Source organism: Lactuca virosa, chromosome 5 (assembly GCF_052849685.1).
Source record: "Lactuca virosa cultivar CGN04683 chromosome 5, Lactuca_virosa_CGN04683_v6, whole genome shotgun sequence".
Taxonomy (NCBI): domain Eukaryota; kingdom Viridiplantae; phylum Streptophyta; class Magnoliopsida; order Asterales; family Asteraceae; genus Lactuca; species Lactuca virosa.
The window spans coordinates 206,921,197-206,944,020 of NC_136430.1; the positions used below are offsets into that span (position 1 = coordinate 206,921,197).

General features: G+C 34.1%; 2 protein-coding genes across 3 annotated transcripts; both read left to right on the top strand.

Annotated features, from left to right (window-relative positions):
* The first annotated feature begins 6,563 nt into the window (after nucleotides 1-6,563).
* On the top strand, nucleotides 6,564-12,749 carry LOC145115314 (malate dehydrogenase, cytoplasmic). The gene is made up of 7 exons (XM_079051585.1): nucleotides 6,564-6,609; nucleotides 7,014-7,172; nucleotides 7,411-7,586; nucleotides 7,945-8,222; nucleotides 11,858-11,993; nucleotides 12,170-12,281; nucleotides 12,655-12,749. Exons 1-7 carry the CDS (start codon nucleotides 6,567-6,569, stop codon nucleotides 12,747-12,749), a joined length of 999 nt encoding a protein of 332 aa, XP_078907711.1. The 5' UTR covers nucleotides 6,564-6,566.
* Nucleotides 12,750-15,243: 2,494 nt separating this feature from the next.
* On the top strand, nucleotides 15,244-18,958 carry LOC145114531 (UDP-glycosyltransferase 71E1-like). 2 transcript variants are annotated; one of them, XM_079050558.1, is made up of 2 exons: nucleotides 15,244-16,704; nucleotides 18,695-18,958. In XM_079050558.1, the coding sequence occupies exons 1-2, from the start codon at nucleotides 15,303-15,305 to the stop codon at nucleotides 18,757-18,759; spliced, it is 1,467 nt and encodes a 488-aa protein (XP_078906684.1). In that variant the 5' UTR covers nucleotides 15,244-15,302; the 3' UTR covers nucleotides 18,760-18,958. The 2 variants fall into 2 exon arrangements, with proteins under 2 accessions (XP_078906684.1, XP_078906683.1); XM_079050557.1 differs by lacking the exon at nucleotides 18,695-18,958 and adding an exon at nucleotides 18,469-18,676.
* Nucleotides 18,959-22,824: the final 3,866 nt, after the last annotated feature.

Here is a 22,824-nt window from a genome sequence, read left to right on the forward strand (position 1 = left end):
ATCGAGAAATTTTAATCAAATTTAGTCAAAGGACATATATGGATGGTATGTTGAAAAGGTTCAACTTAAAAGAATTCTATATATGGCAATATTATAGAAAGAAACTAGTAAAGTATCATGTTTTTCATGAATCGTGTTCCATACGCTTCTGGTATAGGATCGATTGCATATGTTGTAATATTCGACCATTCTAAATTTTCCAAATGCCTAGGGCATTAAGAAGGAAAAGGACCAGAACCGGATATGACTAAAATAATTAAACAACTGTCAACGACAATCTAAGGTTCGCCTAGGATTGGTCACTTGTGGGCAGTTGGAAGTATAGTAACGAATGAACCATAATGACATTATTATGATTAGATGTGATTCTATTAATAATGAGTTGTCGTATGGCAGATATGGAAATGTTTCCATATTGGGAGTTGGATATCAAAAATCTATGTCTAGATTAGAAACTTTTATGCAAGAAGGATGTTCAAAGGAATGTACTTTGAATGTGAGACTTCACATCCATGGAATTACCTTGTAACAATCTCCAATAGAGCACTTTGTGATTTCATTGGCAAAGTCTTGGTGGATTTGGTGTTGTGACATTACGAAAGGATCGTTGCATAAAATATTAGAATCTAACATATTCTAATAGTGGCAAGAATTTGGTATTCTTACACTTATGATAAGAATTAGGAGTTGTGAAATGAGTATCGTTGGAAATGTGTTCAATTGATATATTTCATAAAGTATGGACCATAGGTAAACATAGTGTGCATGCTTGGAGCATGGGACAACTGTTGTTATAATTCAAGTAATTAGTTGATTATCCGAAACATTATACAATGAATAATGAGTAATCAATATGGTGAGTAAATAAAGGTGTTTTATTTATACTCAAAAGTTTGGGGCCATATAGGATTAGTATTATTCTTGTGTTTCACTTTGCATGTTTTGACTTCCCGAATAATAAGATTATTCAAACCATCCACAGTCGATAAATACTTTGGAAGTAGGTATTGAAGCTAGACTGTCATGAATCTGACTGTAGATTGTCTAAAGTGTTTAGACATAGCAAAAGTCTGTTGCAGTGTTCATGAGTACTCCTGAAATAATATTTGAGTATTGGATTAAACACACACTCACTTGAATCACTTCATGGATTATATCACGAGTGATTACTGAGATAATAATATCTTATATTCTTGAAACGGAGACATGTGAGTTGTAGTTTGCAAGTCGGTTGCACATTGACATATGTAAACGCACAAGTAACTTGGTGTTATAAAACATATCGTTGTGTGTGATTTGATGAGTAAGTACTAGCGGGCATTTGAGTCGAAGTTTATCCGTTCCTTTTACCCAAAGTTGGATCAAAGTGATATCAGTGGGCCCCTCGATGATTTAGTGATGACACCCCTAAGCGCTTGGCCAAGCCTGGACTAAGTTGATGTGTTCAATTGTAGTCTGTTGTCAGTCGTCATAAATCAGAAATCGGGAAACAACACATAGACGGAGAGAATGATTATAATCCATGTCTCATGTCTATACGATATCTAGAATGGAGGAATATATGATCCCTTATCTAAAGGACGCGTTATTGATAAGATCAGAGTTGACAACGACTTTTGAAAGCTACGATTGCTGATCGGGTTCTGAAGTCGTACTTGCAAAATAGTTATTAGACTTATCCAAGTGGGAGACTATTAGATTAGGTGTCTAAGCCCATAACTATTTTGGTATGTACTTGACCCGATTATGAGCATGGTCCTTTTGGGTTGCCTTCACCATAACAACTGATAGGATGAATAATGAAGAAAGAGCATTAATTATGATTTATTAATATATTATGTGAATAATATATTAAAAGAGAAATCATATTGTTTAATTAATATTGATCAATAATTAATTTAGAATTAATTTTGTGGTCAAAAGAGATTAATTAAATTAAGGGGACTGATACTGTAATTATAAGATAGTTACAGAGTTCGGCTTAAGATCCATAAGGAAGCAATGGACGAATTCTATATGGGAGTACATATAGAAATCATCCAAGGGGCCTTCTGGAAGGATCTTTGGGCTGCTTAAGGACTAAGCAACTGGATTAGGGTTTCCAAGTTGAAAACCCTAGTAGCCCCAACTATATAAGGACCCCTAAGGCTCCCAAAAACGTGGCAAAGCATTCCTAAGAGTATCTTGGACATTTTTGGTGCCTCTCCTCTCTCTCTTGTTCATCCTTGTTGCTAATGGTGTTTGTGACTCCATTAGAGGTGCAACACTTTGGGCACTAAGCTTTCAGAAGTGAAGATCAAGAAGTATTGAGATTGTTATAGCTACATAACAATCAAGGTAATATCTAAACCCTAATCATATGTCAATTTCGATTATAGTATGCTAGAACTAGGGTTTATTGCTTTGGTATTCAATGTTGTATGTTCAAACTAGAAAAACCTAGATCAAAGCAATTAGGGTTGCATGAACACCATAGGAATGATGTTATGCTAATAATCCATTACTATCGACATAAGTCAATAAATCTAGACGGATCTAGAAGTTTTATAGAGACTGAAACTAGCAAATAATATTTCCTACCTAAATAACTCTTTCGTGTGATTAGAAAAACCCTCTTCACATCATGAAGAAAAATATGGATCCTAGCCTTAACTAATTAATTTTGAATTGGGTAATTATTCTTTAAGGAATATATCAAACTAACTAAAATGGAACTTTAATTTAATGATGTCTACAAACTTCTCCATTATAAATTTTCACTACTACACAAACCTCTAAATTGAGAAGTTGATTGGGCCATTCGATCTTGACTGGAGTTTAAATAGTTCTCATGTATGAAAGGAAATAATGTGCCCTGAGTGAATCTCTTCTAAGTTTCCTCCAACCAATACATCTAAAGCTATAGGAAAGATCATGTGTCAGTATATGAACACTGGCAAAGTGGAGAAATATGGATTTCTATTTCGTCAGAAGTTGATTATGGATGTTATCCTCAACTAGCTGACAAGTTCAGGTAATCAGTTCACCATGATTTTGATATAAACAACTTGGAAAGGTCCATCATTGGTTTTGTAGTTGTAATGAAATCGAGTATGAATAAAGTCTGTTTGGCTCAATTATGAACACGAGATCTAAATAAAGTCTGTTTGGCTCAATTATACTTTCAGTAAGTACAGAGAGTATTAGACAAAATGACGAAAGTTCTTATCTATCTCTAGTACACATCCCATCTTCATAGAGATCATGAAAGCATACAAAAAATACAAGGGACTGAACATTGAAAACTTCGATACATAAAGTGCCCTTATAATAAAATAACAAACTGTCGAAACTATCCATGACCTTCGACACCTCACAACAATATTCGACATCTACATTCTCCCCCTTTGTGAGAAGTGACGAATCAGGTCATCAACATCTGGATAGCTTGGTATATTTTATAAACACCTATAACCTTTGTATTGCGAGGCATACCCAATAAAAATGCAAGAAGCACTATGTGGTGCAAGTTTTTTGGGAGCATAATCTCGGAGATATGGGAATACCCGACAACCAAAAGGGTGTAATGAAGCATAATCGGGTACTTTATGGAACAACAGTTGATAAGGAGAATTATTACCAAGCAATTGGGAAGGAATCCAGTTGATGAGAAAAACAACCGTACTGAAAGAATCAACCCAGAGTTTGGCAGGAGCACTAGCATTAAAAAGCACAGCGAGACCCGTTTACGTGACATGAAGGTGTTTGCGCTTTGCTAGATCATTTTGTTGTGGAGTATGTGGGCACGATATTTGATGATGAGTGACATTTATCATAAGTAAGGTACATACTCGGTTGTTGATAAACTCGGTGCCACCATCACTTTGGAATGTTTTCATCTTACATGAGAACTACGTTTGAACAAAAGTGATAATAGCTTCAAAGACAACAAAAAAAATCTGATTTGCATTTTAATGGATAAAACCATAAGAACCAAGAAAAATCATCAATAAAAATGCAATAATAATCATATCCATCTGTTGATGAGACAGATGTCGGTCCCCATAAGTCACAATGAACCAAATCAAGCACATGTAAAGATCTTTGAGAATTAATATCAAAAGGTAAGCACTTGATCTTAGAAAGTTGACAAGATGAACAAATCCTAGGTTTTGGTAACAAAGAAGAAACAGATAAATGCCCTAACTTATTTAAAAGTGAAATAATATCAAAAGCAACATGGCCTAATCTATAATGCCAAAGTTCATATGAAGCACGAAGCTGGGAAGATCTTAAATAAGCAAGGAAGACTTTGTTACCATGGCCGAGAATGTATAGCCCATTCTCACATTTTCCTTTTGCTAGAATTTCCTTTATGACACGGTTCTGAATGGCAAAAAAAAGGATTAGAGAATAAAACATCCACCGGAGAGTCCATAGCTTGCTAATGGAAAGTAGATTTTTGGTGATGTTTAGGATAACAAGAACATATGATAACTTAAGATCTTTTGATAAAGCCAATGTACCAATATGAGAATAGGAGAAATATAACCATTACCAAAAGCGACTCGATCACTGCCTGTATAAGTTGAAGCAGAATCAAGATGTGAAGTGGATGGCGTCATGTGAGCATTAGCGCCGATATCCACATACCAATCAAGAGTATTAGTTGTCACGTGACATTGGTTGTGGAAAGCTTGAGCGAGATTCACATTGGGGTTGTGAATTTGACGGGCAAAGGAAGCCAAATCAAGACAAGAACTTGTATAATCACTGTTGGTTCGACATAATTGGCAGTGTGGTGGTCGTCTTCCACGACCACGTCCACTGGAGAAGGAGTTGTGACCACATCCTCGATTAGAAGATCCTCCTCGTAAGGAAGATCCAGGTGAGGAATGTTGTCGAGTGGCAGTGAAGGCAGCCGACGGTGGAGTTGAGTCGTGAATGACATCAAGAAAAAGTTCATGCCCTTCTGCTTGGGAAACAAGATCAAGAAACGAGGGCTTTGGTTTAAGAGCCCGACGCGTGGTGGAAAAGGTTTCAAAAGAGGAACCGAGACCAAATAAAAACCAATTATTCTTGTCTGATTCATGAAGAGGATGTCCAATTGCGGATAGTTGATCACAAAGAGATATCAAAACGTTAGGCTAAATTTAGAGACAGATGAGGTACCCCTTTTAAGCTGATGAATGGAATCTTTGAGGATTTGCATGCGTTCTTGAGAATCTTGACGATAGACACGTTCAAGATTACGCTAGAACTCAAGAGCCGTGGTGAGACCTAGGGTCTCGGCCATGGCAGTTTCAGTCAAAGAGGACTGGATGATAAGGAAAGCATGCTGATCTTCTTCAAACCAAGTAACGTATGCAGAGTTTGGAGTGGCGATGCCAAAAAATCTCTGGTTGAAGGGGGTGCAGATCATATAACGTATTTTGATACCATATAAGATTTGTATCAAATACCCTTGAGGTGAACGTATATTGATATGATAATATATATACATGATCTTCTTCAAGCCAAGTAACGTATGCCCTGATACCATATAAGGTTTGTATCAAATACCCTTGAGGTGAATATATATTGATATGAGAATACGTGTATATATATATATATATATATATATATATATATATATATATATATATGATTTACAAATTCAGATTCTATATTGAAGGGATACAACAATATTATAAAGAATTATAAGATACTATGATATCTTTCCCTGATAGTTTTGAACAAATGTCTTCTAAATTCTTGCAAACATCTAATGGTAAGTCTTCTAATATCAAAATATTAAAAATTTGTTTAGATTAATTATTATATTATACAATACATTGCTTCGTTTTCTTGTTGCTGAAGAGCTGAAATTGACTTGACGAGTGGTTGGAAAATGGAACTCTTAAGAGGGTTGAACCCTTGAAAGATGTAGTCGTTCCTGTGAGATTGAGAACGGGGAAAGAGATTGTTGATCCCAAAGAAATTTGATTTTGGTGTAAAACAGAATTGAATATTAATGATGGTGAATCTTGAAAATTAATTTAGGTTTTAATTAATGGTCAAATGGGTAAGATTTCTTTTAGCTTTGCCATTTTTGGTAATTGAATTTGATGATAGTATGTTTGTGGTATCCATCAAAGAGAATTTAAATTACATGCCATTAAATAATTAATATAACAAGTAACATTCTAGTTTCTTTCTATAAAATCAAAAAATAATATTAGAGACTTTTTAAACCAAATCACAAATTCTTTAATGACATGAGACGTGTTTGATACGGAACCTTTGTAGACTTCTAGAGTTTGACATCCCTAAAATATATTCAAAAACCCTTTGCGAGATTTGCTATATTGCCTATGGGAGCCATTTAAGTCATTGTTAAAAGGGCCTAAACTTCCAAAATGACATCCCTAAAATATATTCAAAAATCAAAACACGTGTCATTGTTGGATCATGAACGCGTCCTCAGCAAAGTTCGTTTCACCCGACCATAAATACCAATCACTGCATGTTTCGCACACTCCTACTTCCCATTCTACTAGCATCGTCTGCATCCGTTTCTCTTCTTTTTTTCGATCACCTCTGCCGCAATGGCGAAAGACCCACTTCGTGTTCTTGTTACTGGTGCCGCAGGTGCTGTTTTATTTTTTGCATCGATCCATTTTTCTGTTATTCTATAGCTTTTCGTTTAGATCATCGTATGTAATTTGAATATAAGTTTTTGACTATATGGAACTTGATTATGTGTATATGCAATTTTTCGTTTGATAAATGATCAAATGTTGCAATATCCAACAACATACACGAGTTTGAGCGATATGTTTTGATCTGTGTACTTGGACTGAAATCGTTGACGTAACCTAAGGTTTATACTTGTGCGTGGGTGTTCCGATCACGAACTAGGGCTTTTTCTAGGTCTTATAAGTAAATTGATATAACATTGATTCCATGGTAAATGGAGAATTAGGGGTTTTATGTGGTTTAAGAGGATGATTGAAAACAGCATGCCGATTATTATAACTTCTGTTTATTCACAGGACAAATTGGATATGCACTTGTCCCCATGATTGCTAGAGGAGTAATGTTGGGCCCTGATCAACCAGTGATCCTTCACATGCTTGATATTCCACCTGCAGCAGAGGCATTGAATGGAGTTAAAATGGAGCTGGTGGATGCTGCATTTCCTCTTCTTAAAGGTCTACAGTTTATTTGCCTTATTCTTAAGATTTTACTTTTGTTAGCATTTAGTTCAGAAATTGATTAATCATAGTTAGATAATATCCTGGTTCTCCTACTTAAAATTTTCATAAAAGTTTTGAACATGTTGATTGTTTGTAAACTGTTATAAAATGATAAAAAGGGCATAGATTGTATTATTACAATAATAATTTAAATCTTTTAGGATTAAACTGATATTTGCGATGCTCATTTCAGGAGTAGTTGCTAGTACGGATGTTGTTGAGGCATGTACAGGTGTCAATATTGCAGTAATGGTTGGCGGGTTCCCACGAAAAGAAGGAATGGAAAGAAAAGATGTGATGTCAAAGAATGTCTCCATCTACAAATCCCAAGCTTCAGCTCTTGAGAAGCATGCTGCTAAAAACTGCAAGGTAATTGCTTTCTTTTTCTTTTTCTTTTTCTTATTTATTTTTATGATTCCATTCAATTATAATTTTAAAGAAACGAAACTATTCTTTGAAATTGTATGCATGAGTTCTAGATGCTGATTACTTTTTACTTAGTGGACTTAATGGGACTCAATAATTGAAACCATGTTCCTTTACATTTAGCACGATTTTTTAGACATCATTTATCTATCCTGACAAATCTCTATAAATTTAAAATTTAAAATAGGGCCTTACTGATTTTTTTTGTTAACATGGCGTGTGTATTTCGATTATTTAACATAGCTTTTTCTAAAGAGAAGTTTTATATTTATACTAACGAATTTTCTCTTGTTAAATCAAGGTTTTGGTTGTTGCAAATCCTGCAAACACGAATGCTCTGATCCTTAAGGAATTTGCACCATCAATCCCTGAGAAAAACATTACTTGCTTAACAAGGTTGGACCACAACCGAGCCTTAGGGCAAATCTCAGAGAGACTAAATGTTCAAGTATCAAATGTTAAAAATGTTATCATTTGGGGAAACCACTCTTCAACTCAGTATCCCGATGTTAACCACGCAACTGTAAAGACAGAAGCCGGAGATAAGCCAGTTCGTGAGCTCGTGAAAGACGATGAATGGTATTCAAACAAATTTTACAAAAAATGCCCTTCGTACCCTTTCCTAACTCTCCATATGTACTTTGTAGAAATAATCATGACATGACATGACATGACTTGACTTGATAGGATTGCACTAAGCAAAAAAGAAGTAGGCAAGGACATGACTAGATCAGATCTGACATGACATGACATGCTTTCTAGGGTTATTTATGGGTCCTCCTATTCGCACGAAACGAATCGTGTAATTGTTTTGGTATTTGTGCCTGAAGTTTGAAAACTAACAATCTGTCACAACCGCTTTATATATGAAATGTTATTATATAATTTTTCATTAATCCCTTTATTAATACACAATGTTCATATTTCATCCTATACTTTTTCGAGTTTTAAAAATTCCCTATATTAATCTATTCTATTAGAAATATGCTCATATGTGTATGATAATATTTAAAAATATATATACATAATTTTTAACCTATAGTATTAGTCTAATTCATTTATAAACTCAATCAACATTTAAAAATTAGTTTTTAAAAACTCAATTAGTATTTAAAATTAATTAGTGTTTTAAAAAATTAGCATTTAGAGTTGGTGTTTAAAAACTCAAGTAGTGTTTAAAATTAACATTTACAAACTCAATTAACGTATTAGAACTCAATTGGCGTTTAAAAACTCAATTAGTGTTAATTAGAAAATAACACTTTCATAAGTTTAAAATTATACAAATATTGAAGCATCATAAACCGTTATTAAATTAGTGTTTTTTTCTAACATGGGAAATCCATCGGCATTTCGTTTTTTTTTAATATGTATATAAATAAAAAAGAAAGCTAAAAATAAAAGGGGAAAATACAAATCTAGCAATTTTTGTTAATTACTTATCAAAAAATAGCAAAAAAAATAATACTTAGCCAAAAATAGCCCTTAAAAACGTAGTCAACTTTTGGTTGACTACGGTCAACATTGTTGACTATTATTTTACGCCTTAAAGTAGTGTTTCGTGCTAATAGGCTACTGTTTCACGGGCCCGTTTACTTTTTCGTGGCCCATTAGCCGAAAGTATATAATGAAATTTTTTCCAGATTAGGTCATTTTTCCTATTGTTTTCTTTGGTTTGGCTACTTTTTTGTCTCAATTGAGCACCCGAAGAACAACCAGGTTTGTCTACTTTTCATCAAAATTTTACCATGTTTATGATTAGGAGTAGGTTTTGTATATGTGGTTAAATTTTTTTTGAAAAAAATCAAAAAAAAAATATAAAACTGTAGGTTTCATACTAAACCTACGGTGTACAAGTGTCGATGATTAGACTTCAAGTTTGTTGCACAACAAGTGTGTTGGTCAACAACTTTTGTGACTTGGAAAGCAGTAGTCGATTTGATTCCCCTTGCCCTAACCATCCAAGAGCAATTTTCTACCAAACAAAATACCTCGAACCTCTCTTTGTTCGATCTGGTAGTCTTATACTGCTTACCTTGTTCCATGCATTGTCTTCCAATTGCAAGCTTGAGCAACTTTTTGTCATAAAAAATGTCTAGAACCTTAATCTCTTCATTTATATCCAGCCTCTGACATGGAATGTTCACATCATAGTTTACAGGACACGAAGGCAATGAGGGCATACCATGAAACATGTTATCTGAATAAATAAGTTTAGGTTCATCATCAAATTCTTCTCCGTTAGAATCACTCTCTAGGACGGATATATCCAACTTGTCACAATCCGCAAACTCGCCATATCCTTTTAGTTCACCATCATGAAAAAATAGAACTTCTTGTTTTCCAGATTCATTACCAACCTTATCCACCACGTCTAGTGCTTTTTTTAGTCAAAGTAATGATTTACACCAACATCATTAACATATGTACCAACATCATTATCACCGATATACTTATAATTCTCCGATGTAACATACATAATCGGTTCTGGCACTACAGGCACTACATTTACATTTTCAGCGACACTATGATATTGACTTTTACTTGGACTTTTAAAATTACCTGTTGGGTTGTTGCTCCCTTTTCCACTTGATAAATTAGCTGCAGATGCCTTTCCTCTATCATCCACTTCGTTACGCGATACGCCTTCTTCAACCACCACATAGACAGATACAGATTTATCTCCAACGGTATTTATTACCTTGATCAGCTTTCTAATATCACGCTCATCAAGAATACCACAATAATAGAGTTGTTCTGGATGTTGATAAGCCAGACTGACTTTTGATTCTTCGGGAAGACCCATCTTGCACTTCACCAAATGAACAAATTCGGTGTACGTGGTGGTTTCGTAAAATTCAACACCAAAATAAAACATTCTGGGATTGTATTCGGCTGGCCAAACATATGATAATTGAGAATTAACAAACTCCCATCTTCCATCCGTAATGAGCAATACGAAATATTCGTTACAACTCATTATGTTAATTTCGAGAATAAAGAAGCTAGAAAGAAGTGCAGTTTTCAAAATACGAAATAATTTCAAAAATATGAAATACTTAATATATATAGGGTAGGTTCAAAATAGTAATCCACTCTGACAAAAAAATAGTCAAGTTTAACAAAACAATAGTCCACTCTGACAAAAAAATAGTCAAGTTTTACAAAACAGTAGTCCACTCTGACAAAAAAATAGTCAAGTTTAGCAAAACTAATTTTTGTATTTTACAAAAAATATTTTTTAACAAAATAATTGTCAAAAAACAACTCTACATTTTATAATCAATATAATTGTTAAAATAATTCTACATCTTATAAACAATCTTTTTAATACTCTATATCACAAAAAAATACGTTTTTTTTAAAGTCTAATGTTTTGAATTCTCAAAAAATTTTAACAAAATAATTGTTAAAATAATTCTACATCTTATAAAAAAAATTAAAAAATTAAAAAAAAATTAAAACTGTAGGTTTTTTCACAAAACAGTAGACGAAACCCCAAAAACAGTAGATTTAAAAAAAAAACCGTATTTTTCCCCCAAAACCGTAACCTACGGTTTGGGATACCGTAGCTTAACCGAGAGGAAACCGTAGGTTTCCCTAAACCTACGGTTTTGTATGTTACAAATGAAAAAAAACAATTTTTTTTATACAAAACACGAAACAGTAGACGATATGGCGAAACAGTAGACGATTTTAGAAACCTACGGTTTCGTGGGCTATATTCGGACATTTACTAATTTTTGGCTAAAAATTGATAATCACTTCCTTAATTTGGCTAGATTAGTAATTGCCCCTAAATAAAAATATATTTTGTTGAAATTTTGGATAAATTTGACTACATTAAATATAATCAATCATTTCATTCTTGCAAAATACATTTAGAAATCCCCAATAAGAGCTTCATTGTTAATTGCATACAAAAAAAATATGCGTAGAAAAAAGTCATTTCCCCCTGTAATATTATATTAATGATATTTAAATAATGGATGTGTGGAATATATTTTAAACAAGTAAAAGGTGAATTTTGAAATACATAGTTAAATAGAAGGGTGACAAATGAAAATTCGTATTATGTAAACAGTTTGTTTAAATTTAAAAATAAAATTTGACTAAATAAACATAATCAATCAAATTATCGTGCATTTAGACTTTTGTTCGTGTATATAGAATTACCCTTATTTATAGTAATGAGGGCATTTTTGTCTTTTTAGGTTGAATTCAATGTTCATTACCACAGTACAACAACGTGGTGCTGCAATTATAAAGGCTAGGAAGCTGTCTAGTGCATTGTCAGCTGCAAGTTCTGCTTGTGACCATATACGTGATTGGGTCTGTGGAACTCCAGAGGTAAGTGAAATACTCTTGCAAACAATTACAAGTAAAAATAGTTAAAGACAAGAAAAATAGTAATATACTTCCATTGAAGTAATTTTTACTGCTATAGTTAGGTAAATTCTTCAAAGTAAAATGCTACAATTATTTTTTATTTTACTTATGATTTTTTTATTCTGTTTTGGTTGTAGGGATCTTGGGTTTCAATGGGTGTGTACTCTGATGGCTCTTACAATGTTCCAACGGGGATTATTTATTCTTTCCCAGTTACTTGTCGCAATGGTGAGTGGACAATAGTTCAAGGTGAGAATTCTCGTGTAGACTTGTGATGCAAGTTGAAACATTTATGGACTTAATCCAAGAAAAACGACAAACCAGAGGGACCAAATTTGTAGTTTTCTCTAATTTCTATTAAACTCGTCATATGAAGAAGGGTTAAATGCACGAAATAGAATTTTGCAAACGTATTTTCATATATTTTTGTTTGTTCGTTATAGATTCATACTTTTAATTATTTTTCCTGTTACAACATTATATTTTGAAAAATCTATCAAATTATAGAGTTAGTAACGAGATGCAAGGTAAATTTCAATGTCTTTAAAATAGAATTCTTATATAAAAAATAATTTCTAAAATTGTTTAAGAGTTTTTAAAATTGGATTGGTTCATGTTTCAGGTCTTTCGATTGATGAGTTCTCAAAGAAGAAGTTGATTCTCACAGCACAAGAACTGACCGAGGAGAAGACTCTAGCATACTCTTGCCTATCATAACCCCCCCCCCCCCCCCCCCCCCCAAAAAAAAAAAAATAAAATAAAATAAAAAATAAACTCATTGTTACGTTCATGGAGTAGATTATTACGTAGATTTAATGGGAAGAAATAGTATAGTTGATTGAGATTATGAGTATTAGTTAATAAATTGGGTATAATTCAAAAATAGAAATTTAGTTGCCACTAAACCAAGGATGAAAACCTCGGAGGTCATTATCATGTATAACATGAAGACAAAAAAAAATACATATTTAATCATTCGGTTGATCGATAGGTTCGTTTATTCGGAATATTCTTTCATTAAAAATTAATATACCCAATTCAAGTCCGAATTGATTTGAGTTGCCAAAGTAAATACAACTTTCTCCCCAAGAAATAGAACGACCCTTTTATGCACATATTTTATGTCGTATCGGTAAATACAAAGTCCATGTTTTTATATACATATTTTAAAATTGTAGTGATGAACATAAAGACCATTTCAAGTTGTAACGTTATCCTATCTAATAAATAGGATAACAAATTAAAGTTTTTTTTGCTACATGTTATCACCTAATTCAATAGGCCATATGACAATTTTTTTTTTCAATTTTATTTAAATCCATTTGGCAAATTATGGTTTTTTTGGTTTTGTTATTAAATTATTAAAAAATCTAATCTAAAAATATAATAAATAAAATAAGAAAACTTAAATGTCTCCATAAATTTTCACATAATTTGTCAAACTAGTGTATTAAATTCAATTTAAATTCAAATCAATCTTCCTAATTGAAAAACATAATTTTCGACCAACCCCTTTTGAATTCACGACAATTTCTAGAAACCTTACAAAAATTGGTTCATTCACAGCTAATATTGATTTCTTTCCAAATTTGGTTTTGTAAATTATTAAACATGTAAAGCTTAACAAAATATATTAATTTTTTTTTTAAAAAAACTCATGTATTAATTCTTTCTAACTGAAGATTACCGCTTTAGTGGCAGCCATCTGTTGCCACTGACCTCTTTTCAGCCACCACCAAGGCATCACTAGCATCAACATTAACAATGTCGTCGTCATCTCTATATTGTCCATCGTATAAAACTAACATCGCTTTCATATCCATGAACCACCGATAAAGCCCATATATCCGCACGCTGCCGCCTACCCTCTTTATCTTAGAGAACAAATGCTAAGATCTCCATCGCCACTACGACACCTACATATTAGGTTTTTGGTAAACAGTCACAATTAGGGTTTAGGTTCTAGCGACAAGGGCAATCATCACGTCTTTAAAGCTCGATTTTCATATTCAAATGATGAACATATCTGTTTTTCTGGCAACAGAGGAGGGTGGTGGTGGCAGATAGATATGTGAAGCAGATGATGATGCCAGACTAGATAAACTTGCATAAATGACATTTTTTTATAAAGTACGTTGACAGTATGAAAGTGGTTTTAATTGGTGTGATGGATGCGACAACATTGATTTGAAAGATGACTAGCGGTGGATGGCGAGTAGCGGGATGGGGGTGTTGGAGTTATTTATTTATTTTTTATATTAAAATTAGTTAAAAGAAATATAAAATAAAATAAATAACTGTCATTTAATATGACTAAATCATGCAAAAAAAATTAAATTATATTGACCAAGCATATAATGGTTTAAATAAATATAATGAATTCCACGTAAACCAACGGAGGTAATTTTATTCAAATAAATATTAAAAAGCATAAAAGTATTAAATTTTATTCAAATAAATGAATCATGTGTATGTACACGTTTACATTTTTGCAAACATCATAAAATTTAAAATAGACGGTTCAAGTATGTTAGGTTACTAATTGACATTAGTCAATTAGTTTGTTTGTTTGTTTTGAAAAGTATTAATTAATATTATGTTTAAGTTTATATTCTCTGTCCTAAAATTATAGTCCATCTTTTCTTTTTGGTTTGTCCGAAAATAATAGTCCACTTCTAAAAATAAATAACATTTTAACAAAATACTCTTTCATTATTACTTAACCAACTAAGCATTTAATGGAATATTAAATACAAAATAAAGACAAAACTGTTATTTTATTAAATAAAGTTAGTGATAATTAATAGTTTTCTTAATATATGTGTTTTTTGTTTGTGGACAATAATATTGAGACGGAGGGAGTACAAATTAAGGTGGATCAGCATTTTTTCACCTCTAGTTTTAATTATGTTTTATCTTATACCAACCCCTAGAGTAATAAATAAAGTTATACAATTTATCACAAATAACATATATCTCGTTATATATTTATTTATAATAATCCAAACAAATATTTCTAAAATGATACATCCATTAAAGAAAAAATATAAATCTCAATTAAAAGTTCAGAATTCTTTTGAAATTAATTGTACACTTGGAGTGGAGGTTACATCCTTTCGAAATAATGACTAAAGCGCTGACATCATCTTTCTCACCATTTTCTTGTTGTCCAATCCCATGGCGTGATCTTAACTTGTATAAAGTACAAACCTGACAACATACACCATCAAAACACACCACCACACAACATTCAACATCCCGATAAAAAAGATGACCACCTCAGAGCTTGTTTTCATCCCATCTCCGGGAGCCGGCCACCTCCCGCCGACGGTGGAGCTCGCCAAAATCCTCCTCGAACGTGATCAACGGCTTTCCATCACCATCATAGTCATGAAGATATCCCTCGGAGCAAAACACGACACTGAATCTCCGACACCCATTCCCCGTTTACGCTATATCGACATCCCATGCGATGAGTCCACCATGGCTCTCATCAATCCCAAGACCTTCCTCTCAGCCTTTATCGAACACCACAAACCTCATGTTCGAAACATCATCTGCAGCATAATTGAGTCCAACTCGGTTCGTCTTGCTGGACTCGTTCTCGACATGTTCTGTGCACCCATGACAGAAGTTGCAAACGAGTTTCAAGCTCCAACTTACATCTACTACACATCTGGTGCTTCCATGCTTGGCTTACAGTTAACCCTCCAGGCCAAGCGCGACGAGGAGGAGCATGACGTCACCGAGTTAAAAGGATCGGAATCCGAGTTGTCCATCCCGACTTTCGTCAACTCAGTTCCGGCGAAAGTGTTACTGGATGTACTGTTAGATAAGGAAGGTGGGTCCAAAATGTTTCTTGACCTCGCGAAAACGTTTCGTGAGTCAAAGGGCATATTGGTAAATACGTTTCAAGAGCTCGAGAGCCATGGAGTTGACTATCTTTTAAGCAGCAACGCCGATATCCCACCTGTTTTTCCGGTGGGGCCTATACTGAACCTCAAGAACGCGACAAACGATGGTAAAACCGATGAGATTATGACGTGGCTAAACGACCAGTCAGAGAGTTCAGTGGTGTTCCTGTGCTTCGGAAGTATGGGAAGCTTCATTGAGAAACAAGTCGAGGAGATCGCGGTTGCCCTTGAACGGAGTGGACAGAGGTTTCTATGGTCTCTCCGCCGTCCACCACCGAAGGGAAAGATAGAGTATCCAAAGGATTACGAAAACCCAGAGGAGGTCCTCCCTGAGGGTTTCCTTGATCGGACTTCGAGTGTAGGGAAGGTGATCGGATGGGCACCACAGACGGCGGTGTTGTCGCATCCTTCAGTGGGAGGGTTCGTTTCACACTGTGGGTGGAACTCGACATTGGAGAGCGTATGGTGTGGGGTTCCGGTAGCTGCTTGGCCACTCTACGCCGAACAACAGCTCAATGCTTTTCAGTTGGTGGTGGAGCTGGGATTAGCGGCGGAGATCAGGATTGATTACAGGCGCAATAAGGGACCAGATGAAACGGAGATGATTGTGACGGCGGAGGAGATTGAGGGTGGGATAAGGAAATTGATGAGTGATGGTGAGATGAGGAAGAAGGTGAAAGAGATGAAAGAGAAGAGCAGGATAGCAGTCGCCGAGGGTGGATCATCTCACGCAGCCATTGGACGTTTCATTGAGCATGGTATTAGCGAGTAACCATTTGAATTGTTGAGTTTATTTCTGGACATTCGTTATCTGGGATTCAAAACCTTAACAAGTTACCTTTTTGAAGAGTTGTGTGAATTTTTTATGCAAAGAGTTCCAAAGAAATATTTTTCTGTTTTAATTTGTGTGTTTTTATAAATATAACAAATTAAAAAGGTTCCAAGTGTTAAAAATAATCTTGTATATTTGGGCAAACTTTCGACCGTGTCAATTTTAGTTTATTTGTTTACTTTTTAAAGATAAAAGATACTAGGAATCAATTTATTTTACCTTTTAAAGAGAAAAGATATTTGAATGTCCCTCTTTCCTATTTTTCCATATTTAAAAAAAAAAAAAAGGTCAGTGCATGGTACTTTGAAAAACATTAGAAAGAATTTCATGTGAAGTGATAAACAAAAGGGAAATAAATTGGTTTGCATGACAAAAAGTTGCCACTCAAAAGCTTTTGGTGGCCTCACCATGTTATGTCGTAGGCCATCAAATCTAGGGAAAATACCGTCAATAGTCAAAAAAATATGAGGTATTTTCAAAATTTAGACATTTTTATGGACATTTTCAGGTATAGACATGCATTCCGCGCGGAGGTAGCTCCGCGGAATCTACTGTAGCTCCACGGAATGGCAAAATCGTAAATAAATTAGTGTATTAAAAAAAAAAACTCAAGATCCATTCCGCGGAGGTAGCTCCGAAGAATAGATCTTCAGGATTTTTTTTTTCAAATCGATTTTTCGGGGTTTATATTCATTCCCCCAACTAATTATTTTCAAGAAAAAATTATGATAGTATTAATTTTTCTTGATAATGTTTGAAATGAATGTGAGGTGAAAAAAATTGGTCTTTTAATTAGAGATTATTACATAAAAGAATCATTGGAGGATTTTTTTTTTTTAAACTGAAGATCCATTCCTCGGAGCTACCTCCGCAGAGCTCCGCGGAATGGATCTTGAGTTTTTTTTTTTTATTAATACACTAATTTATTTACGATTTTGTCATTTCGCGGAGCTACAGTAGATTCCGCGGAACTACCTCTGCGGAATGCATGTCTATACCCGGAAATGTCCATTTTCTTGTCTAAATTTTGAAAATATCCCCCATTTTTTTACTATTACCGGTATTTTCTCTCAAATCTAAGTTTACTAGTAGCTAAGTGGTAGTGGATACTATTTTTATTTTTCTTTTTATTTATTTATTTACTTTGTCTCAAGTGATTCTTGTTATTTTTAAATTTAGTATTTTTGATGGCAAGAAATTAAAATTCGGTTTATCGCACTCTATCTCAAGTTCTCAACTCTAAGGGTGGAATTAATTGAATTTGGTGTGGACCTCGAGAAGCTGAGAAATTTGCAAAGAGAAAATAAATATCTTCCTATATCTTTTTTTTTATCATTCTTGTACCATGTTAAATATGACATATGTTATATTTAACTTTTCTTAATAATATTTTAATCTATTTGTCACCATTTAACATGAGTAGAAAAATAAATAGGAGAAAATTATAGAAATATATTTAATTTCTCATTTGCAAAAAAAAGGTTGTTTATAAAAAGGGGGATTTTAAATACACCCTACACATATAAACATAACCTACTTTTTTGGTTGACATTCATTTTTTATTCATATTAAAATAGAATGATTGACAGTCAATTTTGATTTCACATAATTCTTTAATATTTTCAGATTAACCATTTTAATTTGCATAAATGTTTCAAATTACACTCATACGTTGTTTTATATAAACTAGGAAAGAGTCCATGCTTCGCATGGGTTGGAAAAAAATCTAGAGTTTTGTCATTTCCATATAAAATAAGTGATGACAGCAACCAAAAGCATGTGACAAAGAAGAATTCCAAGAGTGTAACCAGGAAAACATTAAGAAAAATCAACGAAAAGGGTTAATTTTGTCAATGAATTCTTATGCAGCTGTATTTTTGACCTTGTAATTCCTCTTATCCTAATTCTGATTGCAGCTGAAGCAAAGGAACCCAAAACCTTCCAAAATACAAGGGTAAGAATGTATGAAGTCTGCATTTGAAATAGTTATCAGTTTCTTGTGCATTGTCAACTTCTTGAAGTGGATTTGTCCATATTTTAGAGATATGGTAAAAATATTTCTGTTCCGTATTGTAGACTTGAAGCTCCACGATAGAATTCTAGATCTGCTTCCTTCATTTTATTGTATTCTTCAAGGTCAACATCTATCTAGTATGTGTCATGCAACATTTTCTGGACAATTTTTGCTGTCGCAATGATCTGATAAACCTGTGAAAATGATACTTTTTTTGTAGTTAGATTAGACCAAAAAACATGACAGTTAGCTGTTTAGTCTTTGCTGTCAAAATGACATGAAATAACATCAATATTAGAACTAAACCAAAGTGTTTTGTACAAATAAAGTCAATATTATAGCTAAATCAAAGCGTTTTGTAACATAGCTTACAATCTAAATGACATGCTATAAAACCAATTTTCCTGGAAAAAACCAACCCAAATAAGTAACCAAAATATTGATCACGTATTGCCTAAATATGTAGAAAAATGAAAGTTGGGTTTGTTGCCTAATTTGGTAAATATGGTAGAGTAAGTTTGGTCCTTTTAGCTCATTCCATGTTTTTGTTTAGCTGACATGGGTTGATGTAGGCTTGTTTACTCTAACATTCTTGTGTTGAGTACAAGTTGAGGCATGCTCAAATTGTTGACTCATTAACAACCTCACTGATGACTCATTCAATCAGGAAAGATCGCGCTCCTTTTCCTAGATTAGACATCCAAAGCTCTACACCAAACAGAGTGGGACAGGTACAATTGAAAAGAAAGCATAGCAGTAACCATGTATATGATGATATAAATCTCTGGGAACTGGTGAACCATTTTCCATTAAAATATGGTCATTCTGTTCCATTAAAATATATATAAAATTCATTTTTTTTTTCACAACACATTCAAAACATTCCATAATTCAATATCCAGAAACATAGGGGCAAAAAAGTAAACTTAGTTGGGACTTTTAATAGGTACAATGGATACATCATTCATTTAAAATGGATAATCAAACAAATATAATCAACCAATGAATTAGGTAAACTAACCTGGAATTAATACCTTAATCGGATCAGACATTTCATCGAACGCCTTATAGGCATGTTTCTCATCCAAAAGCAGTAACCTTGTTGAGCCTTTCCACTTCCCAAACCTGTACTCAACGTCTCCAACTAACCCATTTAAATCCTCCTGACGACGTATTCCTAACAGACATAACTACATGGAGTCTACAAAATGCAAGAACTCGTGAAGTTTCAGCCCCAAGGGCACTTGAGGCTCCTGAAATAGCGACATGGAACAATCACAACAAAAACAAACGTCAGCTGATGGTTTTGGTTAAGCTATTTGAGGTGTGGGAAGGAGAAATCAACAACGAATGAATATAAGATAATAATAAAAAATTACCTTACTCCACTTTGGAAGAAGCATATGGCGGTGAAACAGATCCCCCGTTGAATGAGGGTCCACACGTAACAATCGTTTAAAGATTCCGAAAGTGTAAGAACTATTGCTGGAGTAAAACAAACGTCTCAATTAGTTCGGAGAATATTAAAATTCATCATGAAAGACGAACAATAGAAAAAAAACGACAGCCGATGCACCGACTGTTACCTGGGCGCGAGCACCGCCGTTGACTACCCTTTGTGTGGGTATGTGGTGATGACGGTTGATGTTGCTCTATCGCAACAACAACAATCGACGTTTAGAAGGGTGGAGAGAAAGGGGTGGAGAAGAAAAGGCTACATGGCTTCAAAATAAGCAGCTTCAAATCAAGGGTTTTTTAATTAGCATATTCGACGGGCGACAGTCTGGATGCAAAATCGATGTTAAGAAAGGGGAAAACAGCGAAGCCGGAGGTAGGAAGGTCGGGGACGCTCTGAAAGATGGAACTGGTGAAAGGGTGACGTGTAGGGTGATGGTGGTGGTTGTGAGATGGTCGGATAAGAAATTTTGAGGCTTTGAGGATATCAGGTAGATGAAAGGTAGAAGGCGGTGGAAGGAGTCGGTCCATCATCTGATTGGAAGACAGAGGCGGCCAGGGAGGAAAAGGTAAATTCCTGTGGTGGCAAATCTATGAAGGAAAGAAAAGTATGTGGCCAAAGTCAGAATGATAAAAAGTTCCTGTTCAAACATCCCATGAGATTTAATATATATATATATATATATATATATATATATATATAATACTTTTAATTATCTAACCTTTTAACTTTTATTATTTACATATATCATTTATTTATAGTTTCAAATTACATTTTATATGTTTTTAAAATTTTATTATATATTTATATCATCAGTTTATATAAATAGTTAAATACACACAAATATATATATATATATATATATATATATATATATATATATATATATATATATATATAGAGAGAGAGAGAGAGAGAGAGAGAGGGAGAGAGAAAGAGAACCATGATGGTATGTAACCAAACAAATAGTGTGTTACTGTCTAACTGATTCTCAACCAATCGTTTCAAAAAACTAGATAAAAGGGCATAATAGTCAATTAACATATAATCATTTAATTACCTTTTTAATGCAATATTTTAAATTAGGTAAGTAAATATTATCATCAAAAATATCTCAACCATTTTCTTTCTTTCTCTTCTCTACATAGACAACGATGCCAACAACTGATCACCATTTCCTTCACATGTGCAGCCCTCTCCTTTCCTATCAGCAAATCGACAGGTTGAGGTCCAACAAATCGATCACTTGTAGTCGGCAAAAAAGGCTATGGGTTCTCTCCTTTTTGGCTTTTGCTCTCTCTTATCACCGAATTCTAATGTTTAGGTCTCCCTGGTACTAAGATGTAACACTTGAATTTGGTATGTTCCATTTTAACCATTTCTTATTGAAGCTTTTCACTTTTGGCCCTTATGATTAGTACGCGGGGCATACCATAGGGTACGCTTAGCGTACTAGTTGAGAAGCTAGTACGCTGGGCGTACCATGTGTGTACGCTTAGTGTACTAATGCGAGGTGGGATCGCGACTTCGGGCTCGTACGTAGGGTGTATGCTTGTGTACGCGGGGCGTACGTGCGTTTTAATGTAACCTTAGTGCGAGGTGAGTTTCTGCAACATCCCAAAATTCAAGGCCAAAATTTTCATTTTTAAATAAGTTATTGTAAAACCATAAGTAATAAAACATCCATAATAGCATCTCATGTCAAAACCAAAGAGTCGATAGTCAAACATGTTATCATGAAATAATATCAGAGTGTAATCCCAAAGATCTCATGTGCGGAAAAACATAGTGTGATGTGCTGCGACCAAGCCGGCTCCTTTCCTTTGAAACGAAGTACCTGAAACCAAAACTGTAAACCATAAGCACGAAGCTTAGTGTGACAACCCGAAATTTCTATTCTGTACAACCTTTCAATTCAATAGAAGTCAGAAAAGTTTCCGCTAAATTTCAAGCTTTTTGGAATAAGTTTGAGAATTTTAGGATTAGCACTTCAGGAGATATCAGGAGAGAGGATGCCCTAGGGTATATTGTGCAACAATATTATTCCAAAACTCCAAGAGTTTGGAGTTTACAGCCTAAACAAGGGTGTTTACGGCCGTAAACCCTAAATGGGGAGTATATATATGACACTTAGTCATTATTTACCCTTTTTCACAAAACTCAAGATCCAAATCCATTTCTCTCTCAAGTATCATCCAAAAGTTTTTCAAGATCATCAACTTGTAAGTGTTTCTAGCCCTTTTAAGTTGGTATATTACTTAATCTAGTGTTTTAACACACTTCCATCCGTAAAAATGTTCCAAAAGGCTAGATCTTCAAGTTTCACCAAGAACACCAAGAACACACACTAGTGTTCTTGGACTTTTGGCTCATTTCAAGCCTTTATCTTGTAAGTACTTCTATCCTAGAGTATCTTAAGGCTTGTTACACTTCCATATATCAAGAAATCACCCAAGAAAAGGCAAGATCAAAGGTGTTTACGGTCCAAGATATTCTTGGACCGTAAACCCTAAAAAGGGTGCCAAAGTGTGCCCTTTACCTTTCTAAGCCTTAGGAACTAGCATGGATCCTTTCCT

Excerpts from the sequence above, each read along its gene's own strand:
- LOC145115314 (XM_079051585.1), top strand. The coding sequence starts at position 6,567 with ATGGCGAAAGACCCACTTCGTGTTCTTGTTACTGGTGCCGCAG. Across the intron at positions 6,610-7,013 it reads TCTTGTTACTGGTGCCGCAG|GACAAATTGGATATGCACTT; the intron begins GTGCTGTTTTAT and ends GTTTATTCACAG. Across the intron at positions 11,994-12,169 it reads GGGTCTGTGGAACTCCAGAG|GGATCTTGGGTTTCAATGGG; the intron begins GTAAGTGAAATA and ends TTTTGGTTGTAG.
- LOC145114531 (XM_079050557.1), top strand. The coding sequence starts at position 15,303 with ATGACCACCTCAGAGCTTGTTTTCATCCCATCTCCGGGAGCCGGCCAC. Across the intron at positions 16,705-18,468 it reads TGGACGTTTCATTGAGCATG|GAAAGAGTCCATGCTTCGCA; the intron begins GTATTAGCGAGT and ends TATATAAACTAG.